Source organism: Heloderma suspectum, chromosome 4, assembly GCF_057233095.1.
Source record: "Heloderma suspectum isolate Gila_16-S chromosome 4, 16-S_ref, whole genome shotgun sequence".
Taxonomy (NCBI): Eukaryota; Metazoa; Chordata; class Lepidosauria; order Squamata; family Helodermatidae; genus Heloderma; species Heloderma suspectum.
In genome coordinates, this window is record NC_139461.1 from 231,312,476 (window position 1) to 231,325,257 (window position 12,782).

General features: G+C 49.4%; 1 protein-coding gene across 1 annotated transcript; it reads right to left on the minus strand.

The window, feature by feature from the left end:
- Positions 1-688: 688 nt before the first annotated feature.
- On the minus strand, positions 689-3,160 carry FOXD2 (forkhead box D2). Its single transcript, XM_084848273.1, has one exon. It carries the CDS (start codon positions 3,158-3,160, stop codon positions 1,853-1,855), a length of 1,308 nt encoding a protein of 435 aa, XP_084704399.1. The 3' UTR covers positions 689-1,852.
- Between the last annotated feature and the right edge of the window lie 9,622 nt (positions 3,161-12,782).

The following is a 12,782-nucleotide window of genomic DNA, read 5'->3' on the forward strand; positions in this document are numbered from 1 at the left end:
ACAAGAGCTTAATTGGTTGCCAAGTGTAACACCAGAATTTAAAAGTATGTTGCATAACTATACAAAAAATAGTAAGTTAGGTTCAGTGGGTTGAGACTTGAAATTACTGGTTTAAAGAGACGGAAAGAACACAATCTACTTTTCTGAAAAGTGACAATGAAGAATTTAAGAGTTCATTAGTAGGTAAGGAAGGAAAGGTTTAATCTAGGGCATTTGCTAATAATCTCTTCCAGCAGGAAGTTCAGTTCTTAATACCGTTATGCAAAAGCTGCTCTGGCTCAACTTATCTTGCCCTACCTAATGGAAAAGTTTATTACATGCTCATAGGCCCTAACTCATTTGTAAAAATACAGCCAAATTTGCCCTGCACTATGCAGAAAAGTAAAACACTCCAGTTTAAACTAGGTTGTCCACTGCATCCTGGAACACCAACTCCCATTCTAAAGACATTTCTTTGAAGTACCCTACCTGAAAGACTCAACTCTTCAAAGTTTTAAGAGTGGTTTCACCTCTCCGTTGGAATATTTAAGCAGCTTAATTTAGATTACTTTTTTTTAAACACCCAAATAGCCCCCTCCATTCTTAAAAGAAAAAAAAAACTGTTGAACTACTTTTGGCATTAGTTACTTCCTTTTCTTTTTGTATTAAGAAAGCAAATAGCAAAACCGACTGGGCTTCTTTTAAAAGAGTTCACAAACATTTATTAATTTACACCAAAGGTGGACAAAAAAAAAAGTTGCGTTGCCTTTTCCACATCAAATTATTCACAATTCTTTCAATAAAATAGGAAGGATGCACAGCTAGTGGGGAAACCTAAGAAGGCTCTGGCACACAATATACACACACAAATAAGTCCAGATACACAAGAAACACACACGTTGAAGGGGCGGAGAGTAGGCGGGTGATTGGATTACAGAGGACTTCCTGATATCGCACGATCTTTTGAGATGTGCATTTGAAATCTCGCGTATAAAAAATCCTCTCGTTAGGGAATTACTTTCAATATTAACGATATTCAAGCGAAATTCTCCTTAAACAGCTCCTTTGAGAGAACAGGGAAATACAGATAGAGGGAACCATCCAGGAAAAGAATTAAAAGAGAAGCGCTGCTAGTGCAATATTTCTGATCCCCCCCCCGCCCCCGCCCCCGCCCACTGAAACCAGCGGCTTAAGGCTGCAATCCTATACACACCTACCTGGGAGTAAGTCTCACTGAATTCAGTGGGGCTTGCTTCCAGTAAACATACATAGGATCCGTAGTCAGTCCTACAACTGTTTTGCTGGAACAGGATCGTGGCGCGGACCATTCTGAAACCACCATAATTTCCATCAAAGGATACTGTTCTCAAGCCACTTACTCCGGTGTAGCTTTGTAGATTATGGGGCTACTCCGGAAAAAAAAAACTGGGGATCTACAACCCTAGTGTCAAAGAAAACGTTTGGAGAACGAGAGATTGTAAAGCTTCTGCCAACCTCGGATCCTAATCACCTTTATTTGGAAGCAAGTCTTAATGAATCCAGCAACAATTGCTTCCACATGGTTGGCTTAGGATCTCAGCCTTATTTTAACTATTCCCTGTTATGTTTTATCAAGCTGCCAGAAGTCATTTGATAAGAAATACTAATTTTAAATAGAAAGTCGGTAGGTATCTCGCTCCCCCCACACACACCAATCCTGAACTGACAGGGAGAGAGACACACACAAAATCGATCTAGACGCCAAACAGTCTCAAAAAAGGAAGAATTCCTACCTTTTAAAACACAAATAGGAGGGCAATTGTGACAGTGTAGGGGGGGATAAACAGACCGGGGGCTGTTGGTTAGGATCGGGGACATTGTGGCTGGTTGCGTTTTAAAAAGGACAGCTGTTGAGGTTTGTGAGTTTACTGGAAAAGTTCTGTCCTGTCTGCAGGAGGGATTCGTGGGTCAGATTCAAATGGTTCGGTAAGGGGGTCAGAGCTGGAGAGAGCATAGCCAGGACCTGCGCTTGGCCACCCGCGTGGCCCGCCGGGAAGGGCGAAGCTGGCGCGGTGGTGGTGGAGCTACTGGACGGCGGGGGGGCCGCCGCGCCGCCGCCAATGATATTGTCTATGGAAAAGGAAGGCCTGTTGCCGGTTCCCTGGTCCGTCTTGAGACTCTGCAGGAGCGATGCGGTGGGGCTAAGCTGCCCGGCGGGGTAGAAGGCTTTCCTGCAACTCAGATCGCCGCCCAGGAAAGAGGAGAGGCCGCTGGAGAAGACCGACGGGGCGGCCGGGCCCGGCGGCGCGGGCAGGGCGCAGGGCGAAGGCTGGAAGGGGAACGTCCCCGCCGCCCCGCCGCCTCCAGCAGCCGGGTGGTGGTGGTGGTGGTGGTGGAAGCTCTGCAGCTGCAGCCCGTAGTTGTAGCCGTAAGGTCCGTAAGCGAAGCCCGGGAGGAAAGCGGCCGGGTCGGCGGCGGCGCGCAAGAGGAGCTCCGGCGGCTGCGGGTGGAGCTGCTGCTGCTGCCGCTTGAAGCGCTTCCTCCGGCGCAGGAAGGAGCCGTTGTCGAACATGTCGGCCGACTCCGGGTCCAGGGTCCAGTAGTTGCCCTTGCCCGGGTTGCCCGGCTCGCGGGGGATCTTGACGAAGCAGTCGTTGAGCGACAGGTTGTGGCGGATGGAGTTCTGCCAGGCGGGGAACTTCTCCCGGTAGTAGGGGAAGCGGCCGCTGATGAACTCGCAGATCTCGCTCAGCGTCAGCCGCTTCTTGGGGCTCTGCAGGATGGCCATGGTGATGAGCGCGATGTAGGAGTAGGGCGGCTTCACCAGCGGGGTCTTGCCACTCCCCGGAGCGCCTCCGGAGGACGAGGACGACGAGCAGGAGGAGGCGGCAGGCGCCGCCGGGGCAGCCGCCGGTGCGGGGCGGCTGTCCCCCAGCGCGGCCTCCACGCCTCCCTGGGCGGGGGACAGCCTCCCCCGGGCCGCCTGCTCGGGGAGGAGGCGCAGCGCACCGTCGTCCTCGCCGTCGTCGTCGTCGTCCTCCTCCTCGCTGAACTTGGCCTGGCCATGCTCGTGCGGCGGCCCCACCACGTCGATGTCGGCGTCCTCCACGTCGGAGCGCGCCTCGTCGTCCTCCTCCTCCGGCGAGGTGGCCGCCAGCAAGCCGCAGGGTCGGCTGCTGCCGCTGCTGCAGCCCAGGGTCATGGTGGCGCCGCCGCCGCCGCCCTCGCCGGCTGTTACTGCCTCGAGCTCGGGCTCCTCGGCTTGGCCACCCCCTAGTGGCGGAGCGAGGGAGGAGTCCCCGGGGGAGGCGCCACCGCCGCCTCCTCGCCGGGCTCGGCGGAGAGCAGCAGGCGGGCGCTCGGGGGCAGCGCCCTCCCTCAGGCGGAGAGGGCGAGGGCGGGGCGAGGGCGGGAAGCCCGAGGGCGGGAGGAAGAGGCGGGGGACGGGGCAGGAGGGGTGGGGAGCCCACCGCCCTTCCCGCGCAGCTCCCTCCCGCCAGAACGTCTCGCAGGCACTAAGCCGCTCCCGAGCGCGCCAGGACCCTTTATACCGCGGCCGGCGCGTCACGTGCCGGCGCGCGCAAAGAGACCCTCGGCTCTCCCTCCTCGCCTGCGCGCGGCTGCTTTAAGCCGGGCTGGGAGCCGCGCGCGCTCTCCGGCTCGCCCTCCCGCCTTCCCCCTCCTCCGGGCCGCCGGTTACGTGCGCGGCGCAACGAGACGAGCCCATCCACCGCCGCCCCGGGCTTGTCCAGAACTCCTCTCGCCTGCCTGGTCCACGCGCGCCATCTTGCTTCTTCCCGTTCAAGCCTTTTCGCGCTAGAGGGCCACACTTGGAGGGTTCAGAAACGACGCCCTCGGCGCGCTGCTGCCCAGTCCTGAACTGTGGGATGCCCAGCATTTTCTTCACAAATGACGAAGGAAACCACAACACAGGGCGAAGCCAGCCTTCAAAATTCTGCTTTTCATTCCATTCTTCTTTTCTCTCTGTAGTGAAGCGCTGACAGCACCTTTCAAGTTCCCTCGCAGCCGCTTCTGACCTCAACAGCGAGTCTGGATTGCACTCCTGCAGCCATAATCCTCATGAAGTTTATGCTCCCCGCAGATCGTTCCTTCTGTCAGCACCTGTACAAACACGTGGCCACAATTCACACGTGTGAATCGTCCTTTACTTTTATAGCGCTCAACTTGGTGACGTCCAGGTGTTTTGGACTACAACTCTCATCATCCCTGGCTATTGGCCATGCTCGCTAGGGTGGATGGGAGTTGTAGTCCAAAACATCTGGAGGGCATCAGCATGGAGAAGGTTGCCTTATAAACAGCCCGATCCACAAACCAATGAAAAGAATGTGTTTAGAATGTATTTGCCACAGGACTATGGCGGTGACTCCCACATCAACCAAGAGCGTTTGATGCCCGCAGCCGGAAATAAGCCCCACTGAGTTCAGTGAGATTCCCAAGTCAGTGTGGGTAGGACTATAGGCATAATTCCATCGATCTGAAGGAGGCCAAGATCAAAAGGCACTTTGCAGAGGGATCCTAAACTAGGTTTTGCTGCTAGGAACATCCCCCTGATTTCAACGTGGCTGACTGTTTAATGGAAATCGATGGGATTAACTTCCACGTGAATATGTTATCTGGCAAACTAATCCCGTGGTACAAAGGACGGGTGTGATGGGGTCGAGAGGGAATGTGTTCATTGTTGACGGGTCTGTGGATCAGGCTGCTGGATGGCAATCCACACTTGATTCAGAAGCTGCGTTTGAAAAGTCCACAAAACAGTCTGCTTTAAAATGGGTGCGTGGGGGGGGGGGTGACACTTATGATGTAAATAGGATCCTCAGCTGTCTTATTCGAGGGCGGGTTCTCAAGGCTGTAATCCGGAATAATTAAAATCACTATCTTATCCCATTAGATTTCAAAAAGATGAGAAGTGAACCCAGATCACGTCATCTTTAAATCTTAAGTCCAAGGCTTGTCACTCACTCCAGTTGGCCACCAACCTCTTTCTATAATTAATTCTATGTATTTACATGCCTATTCCTCCTTTCTTTCAAGGAGGTATATATGGTTCTTCCTCCTCTCGATTTTATCCCCACGTCAACCCTGTAAGATGGGTTAAACTGAGAGATAGTAACTGGCCCGAGGTCACCCAGTGAGGATCATGGCCCGGGATTTGAGTCTGGGTCTCCCCATTACATCGCATTGGTACTCCAGAGCATATTCGAAGAAGGTCCCTTCCCAAGGATTGTTCTGAATTAGTTTGCCTGGATCATAGCCAAACTGTGGGGCCTTTCTTTTTCTTATTGAATTTTTTTTTTACTATATTGCATTAGCCCAAGAAGTCGCACAACCACAAACAAAAGGCGAGCAAGCAAGAGCCCCAGCACGAAAACGGCTTTAAGGCGAGAAGAACCCGGCGCGCTTGAATACAAGTTAACGAGTATTGGCTCCACCCCTTAAACGCAGCACGTGAGCGTTTGCAAGCATCTGAAACAATAACCTCAAAAAGAAATTGAAGGTCTCACCCCGGAAGTGGGCTCCTTTTAAATCCACGTGGGCTTCTTACTTCCAAATCTGTTTAGGATCTGATCTGGGAATGCATTTCCCTTCCTTAGGCTGCGGCGCGCACTTGGAGGTGAGTTCCGTTGAAAGGAGCAGGACTTTCCTTCCAAGCACTGCAAATGAGTTTAGGATCGAGTCCTTAAGACACATTCTCTTCTCTGATCTGTTACCGTAAGATCGTGGGACATTCCGGCAAGGGAGGAAAAGCCACCCATCAGACCGTGGCTGGGTCTTAAAACACGTGTACATAGAAACACAGTGCCACTGCTTTCGACAGAACTTATTTCCAAGCTGCAAGGTCCCTTGGCAAATCAAGCTGCGTATAATTGGTAAGGCCCGTTCGCAACTGACCGAGAGAAGGAAACGACGCCGTCAGTTGAGCTACGCTAATTTTTTTTGAGATGTAGCCTATAGATGGGTGGGAAGTAAGCAGTGTTCCGATTGTGGGAAGACAGCTAGCGGGGAGGCCCTCAAAGACATTCGCAAGCGCCACCCTCTGAGCCCTTCCACTTTTGGCTAAATAATTTAATTTCCCATCTCGCCACCCAATTCAGCGGTTTAAAAACAGTAGCTGAGCGGGACATTACAAAAGGTACAGGATCTGAGACCTCGCTGCCCACCCCCACCCCACGCAATTCGGACCTTGGAAACGCGAACCAATCACTTTTAGGACGCAATCCTATATGAGTTTAGGCAGAAAAAAGTCCTACAACTCCCAGGATGGCTGGCTGGGGAATACTGGGAGTTGTAGGACTTTTTTCTGTCTAAACATACATAGGATTGTGCCCTTAATGGGTCATCTGCTCAGGCTATGTCGGTGTAGCTCGCATTATACTGGGGCCCGAGCATTTTCCATTCCAGATGTCCAGTCCTTAAGCCACTCGCACATCCACAGGACTTCATCCAAACCCAAAACAAGAGGTCTGAATATCTAAGAAAATCTGAGGAATTGTTTTCATGTCCCACTGACTTATTCCACAAGTAGATATAAACAGATAGACTTTACAGAAAGATTGTTTCTGTTTATTAACTTTTGCCACAAAAAATTCTGAGTAATATGTAAACTATATATCTTTTTAATTTATTCTTACTTAGGATTGATTACATTTTAAAGTTTGTATAAGGCTATTTTCCTTTCCTTTTCTCCTTTATATTTCCTTCGTTTTGTACTATTCATATATGTTACTGTGTCTGTATTATAATACGTTTGTGTTTGTTTTTAGGCTCTGGTGCGGCCATTCCAAAAATTGCCGTAATGCGGGGTGGGGGACGACACACAAGACCTTAACCACGGCTGCAGTCAGAATGCAGTCTGTCTCTTTAGGTCTGCAGCCGCTCTGGATTTGCAGGGCTGGGCCAGTGGCAGGGAGATGCTGCCGACCACACACATCGCCACGTGTCTGCTTTGTTTCCCGGGTAGACTTTTCACAAACCAGCGAAGCTGGGATACTCGACTAAAAAGCCGGCATTAGGCTGAAATCCAAGCGTCTTCCCTGCCAAGTAAACGCACGGCCCCCGCCTAAAATGATGGACTTGGCTCCCGGACTTACTTGGAGGTAAATTACATTGAAATCCAAGAACTGCATTGCCGGGGTCGCAGGCGAGATCGACTTCCTCGATCTCTGGATTGGTGGAAATATTTTCCTGCGTGCCACGCAGCATAGCTGCGGTGTGCTCCCTCCTGAAGGAAAGTGGATTGTTTGCCAGGCCGGGGCAGAGGGAGGGATCATTTCGCCTCGGCAGTACCGTGTCCCTACCATGCGGAGGTCAAGAAAAGCAGCAGCACCTCTCTCCTTCAACGAGTGCCGTCCCCGCCGCTCTTTCAGCGGAGCTCAGAAATCAAGCCAAGACAAAGCCAATAGGAGGTCCTCATTTTGCATGAGGATCTCAGTCCATCCACTTCCGCCAGAGAGTATCCAAGGAGCTGTATCACGAAGGAACCGTTTCAGACCACCTCTGATCCACCTCGCCAAAGGCCGCAGTCCTAGGCCCTAGGCGCACTTGCCCAAGAGTAAGTCCCATTGCATTCAGTGGGTCTTAAGTCCGAATACACAAGGTGACACGGCCACAATCGTGAGGGAGGCTTACTTGGAAGTATGTTGCAGCAAAAAAGAAAAAGAGTCATGTGGCACCTTAAAGATGTGTCCGAGGACCTGAACTGACGTCTGCACAAGCTTATGCCAGGATGAGTGAGTTCGGGCACAATCCTATGCATGTTTAGACAGAAAAGGGTCCTACAACTCCCAATATGCCCCAGGCAGGCATAGACCTTTGTAGGACCTTTTTCTGTCTAAACATGCATAGGATTGTGGCCTTCGTCTTTAAGGTGCCACAAGACATTCTGTTTTTTTTACTTGGAAGTAAGTTTCGTGGGCACCGGTGGACCTTACTTCCGAGAGAAGGAAGGATTGGGCTGTGTCAGTATTGTAGACGACCGCGATTAGCGACTCTTGGAATGGAATGGAAAAATAATCGTCCACCTATAGCCTAGTATGATTTGGTTCACAAGCGAGAACTCGGCTAGTACTCTAGCGGGGCAAATCCCTATTAGATGCACTTCCTTAATAAGAAAGCTGTTTTCTCCTTTCAAATGTACTCCGAATTCGTCGGAGGACAAAACTACGTCTCCTAAAGTCATCCCAGACTTAAGACAGCGGGGGCGTGATCTCGTCTAGTCTTCTCCAAACTTGGGCCCTGGCTTCAGGAGCGTTGGGTTACAACTCCCATCATCTCCACCCAGCATTGCTATATCAGCATCAATCATGCTGGCAGAGATGATGAGGGTTGTAGTCCAATCACATCTGGAGAGCACCAGGTTGGGGCGGCTGGCCTAGCCACTGCTGAGCGTGTCTACGTTCCACTGATGTCACTGGAAGAGAACTAAGCAGGTACTATACTCTCCCACTGAAATCAATTGGACTTCATTAATGGATCCGTTTGGCTGGATCGTGCGTTAAGGTTTCAAAGAAACACAGCTGAATTCAGCTGGATTACGCAGAAGTAATCCCAGTGAGGCCAACTGAAACCTAAGGCAATTCTATGGATATTTACTTCCGAATAAAGGTAGAGAATTTCCACCGCGCTGGAAAGAACTGCCGGTGTTAGGGACTTCTAAGGCCTTTTCGTAGATCGATAGCCAGGCCAAACTGTGATGGAAAACTTCATACAGGTAAACAGGGAAGTCCAAGGCTACCCCCACTTCCCAATCTTAAATATAACACCGATTCGTTAGGAGGTTGTCCAAGTCATATGCTTAGGATCGGAAAGACCGATCATTTTTCCTCCTCTTTTATTTAGTGCCATAATAAATTTTATTTTATTTAGTGCCAGAATTTAGGCGCTGTACAGAAAAACAGACGTGGCAGGTGAAAGAGACCGATCACAAAGAGGTGGACATAACTGGGAGGGGGGGCCAGGAGGAGGAGGTCACTAATAGAGAATGAATGGCAGAGACGGGAAAGAGAGAACTGTTTCGGAAAACATCTCAACCATCACGGCCCTTTAGAGGACGGCAGATCATGCATGGCATAAATCAATAGGAATTATCTTCATTTATTAGGCAAATTAAGGGATTGTTTGTAATCTGATCACTTCTAGAGATGATAGACCATCCACCTAGGAATTTGAAAGTTTGGAATAAAGGAGGCATACTGGGGTTTATTAAAGCACTTTTTATTTGTATTTTATTCTTTGCTTAAGTGGGGAGAGGTGCAATCATTACTACGCACAAACTAGGTCTTGATCAAACTAGGAAAAGGAAACAAATAGTTTTTTCAAGGAGGTCTACCCTAGATCGAGATGATGCAAAACAAGGAGGAGTTGCATGAGCTATCGAGGATAGGATTAAACCTTGATGAAGCGAATAAAGGGCTTGAAACAAACAAACAAAATCAGCAAAGCCGCTGTAATATTTTACAGACTAGAAAAAACAATCACCTGGCTTTTCAAATCCCAGCAATGGCGCCATTCCAGATTAAAATATCTTGGATTTCTCTGGTATTCCTTTCACCTATTGTGTGAAATCTTATCCAACACCATTCAGGATTAGCAGTTGCTGCTTTCCAACGGCCCCTATCCTCCCTTGCCTTTTAGACGACGTACAGTGCGATACTGTGTAAGTCTACTCAGAAGTAAGTCCCATTGAGTCCAATGAAACTTAATTTCAGGTACCTGAGAACAAGATTGCAGTCTTACAAGTAGAGCTTGGCCAATTCCTGTAGCTAAAAGAAAAGGATCTCTTCACCATGTGTCCAAAGTACACGTGAATGACCCCCCCCCCAAAAAAAAAAAAACCACAGAGACGATATTGATAAAGGCCGTTGGCGGGGCAATCAAATTAACACGCATGAACAATTGGAGATCTATATTTTAAGCAGGACATCTAGGGAAACCGTCCATGGTACGTTTTAAATAAACCAGGTGTGCAAAGACTCCTTCAGCGCCTAGGAAAGGTTAAGATAATCAGGCCCTCTAATCCAACCTTCCCTGGCCTAATGTCCTCCGAATGTGTTAGGATACAACTCCCATCACCTCAGCCCGCAGTGTCCCACTCAGACTAGGGATGATGGGAACTGAAGCCTAACACATATGGAGTAGGCTACTCCAATAATTTTAACAGCCCGATCTACAACTCGCTCAAGCCACAGTAAGCAGGCCTCCTCCCATTGTCAACAATCAATTTAACGATATTGCGGATCGAGTCGAAAATGTTCAAGATCATCCCACTGTTGCAGGATAATGATCTCTGGATCATTCATTCGTCGGCTTTCATTTCGGAAAGTCTCGTTGGGATTTGGGGGAGCGGGTGCGGGGAGAAAGGTGGGCTAAAATTATCCAGATCAGCCCGGGGGCTGATAATTATTTTTATTTGAGGGGAAGGCAAACTTTGGACTACAGCTCCACCCGCTTTTTAAAACCAAAAACACCCAAACCACCGGAATGTCCAACAACAACAACAACATAAGGCTCCATCCTTCAGTCCTCCGCCAGTTGTGTGAGAAAGTGCGTGATGAATCGCAGTTCTGTGGTGCCGTTGGTGCCGCAGCTACAGAACAGGTGCTGCTACTGTTGGCATTTGGGGCTCAAATCTCCAGCCCTTATTTACTTCCAACCGGGCCAAGGCAGCTGCAAACCGGGCCTTCCAAATACCGAGCGCAGTTCTCCAAATGCTTTCACGACTTCGAGGTAGGGGCGAGCTGCGGTCAGAGGGCTCGCGTGGAAATCATGGCGGCGGTAAGAGCAAGTCTGAATCCTCAGTCCTGCTGGAGTGTCAATGGGACATTTTCACGTAAGTGTGGCTGTGTTTGGGGTGTTTTGTGTTAATTTGGTTTGGGGTGAGGAGGGGAGGTTGCTGTCTTTTTCTTTCTTTAAGAGAACGTTTGCGGGAGGAAATACTCCACTTCATATGGAGGCCATTCATTTTTAATATTATATTATTGATTGTATTACGGAAAATACACACGCACACACACACACACACTTATAATGATTTGTTTTCCTCTCCTATTCCTCCACCACCATCTATGCAGCCACGAAAGTCACCAGTCAATATCCTTCCAGAGTCACCGCAATCCACCAGTCCTCAAGCACATCGGCTTGGAAATAAACTTCGTTGATTTCCATGGAATGCCAGTGCCTTTGATCCAGCATCGGAACATAAGAAGGGTCCCATCCTCAGTATAGTGTTGTCAGAAGCAACACTGCAATGGCATCGGAGGCGATTTCTTCCAAGCACCTCTGTCGACCAGCTTGGTGCCCACTGGAAGGAGCCTTGTTCTGGAGCAAAACGAGCTGTCGGAGGAAGTCGAGGGCAGCAGCCCCGCATCTTAGGTGGGCACGCCCAAAATGCCAAGGCTGCAAACACCAACCTGTTGACTAGGAAGATTTAACTCCATAGGTCTTACTTCAGGATAAACCCGCTTGGAATTGAGCTGTCAGACAGCCGTGCACTGGATTGCAACCTGCCATCCTATACCTTCTCTTCGCTTGGAATCAAATACTACCGAAATAAATGGGACTTAACTCCCTGTAATGGGTTCCGGATCAGGGTGTGAACGAGAAAAAACCTGAATTGGGGGGGGTGGGGAATCCCCAAGAGGTGTCAGTCACATTTCTCTTTCTTTTATTCTACTCACGTCCAGTTGGGATAGAATCCTTTGTTTGTTTTCAGGAAGTGGGGGAGTGACACCCCTAAACCAACAGCAAAGCTAAATATTTGGGATAGGTTACATTTATACTACCAAGAACTTTACAACGAATCAAGAGTTTGGAAAACTGATGAGGAAATCAAGTGTATCAGAAGAGAAGGCGGAGGTGGTGGGTGGGCTTGGCGAGCAGAGAGCCCTCGGTTTGTGTCTTTATTACGTAAAATAATAGTTTGGCCTTTCTGCATAAACGTAAGTGTCGTTTTAAAAAATGTCCAAAACAGCTGCTGCAGCTTGCGATTCCCGACCACACGCAGAAGGGGCGAGATCGAATTTCCCACCTTGTACATTTCAGGACCCCAGAGTTAACTGCCCGTTGCGCTCCTCCGGAGGGTCTTGACATACTTGAAAAACGGGGGGTGGGAGGGAGGGAGGGATGGTGATTTACTGGAAAATCATTAAACGAAGGTAAAAGCGTTCCTTTGTTTAAAATAACATCGAATTCGTTAACCCGATCTGAAGATGGGAAAGATTATAGGCTATATTATTTACTGGGCAGTGGAGAAATTGACTAGGCGTTCATTTCGCTTTTGAATTTATTTTTACTTAGAAGAAGAAAGCTTCCTGTTTCCCTCTCTCCCCAGCCCCGGTGTTTTGGGGAGATATTCCCTTCGATTATATTCCAAGTTGAGACCCCAGTCCAGAGGGAGGTTCTCCTTGTAAGCTGCATTGAAATGGATGAGAGATGTAAATGAGTCCTCCCGGCTGTTTGCTTCGATGGGGCTTGCGAGGAGAAGGACTTGTTGGAGGATCGGGTCCTTAACTTTCTTTCCACGGCACGCTCAGCTCCATAAAACGTGGCACCACCAACTGTATGAGAGAGGCGTGTGTAATGCATGGGGGGGGGGATTTGTGAACAGCCCCATCAGTGGGGTAAATACCTCATACCATGCGGCATACATTGCCGTGGTTTACCAACCCACCCGGGCTTTCTTCTCCCCAGACAGCTGCTGCTGTTTCCCTCCTTGAACAAGCCAAGGAAAATTCGATAAATCTCAACTGCATGCAGAATGCTAAACACCCTTGGAGATAAACCACGGCCCTAAAACACCCAATGGC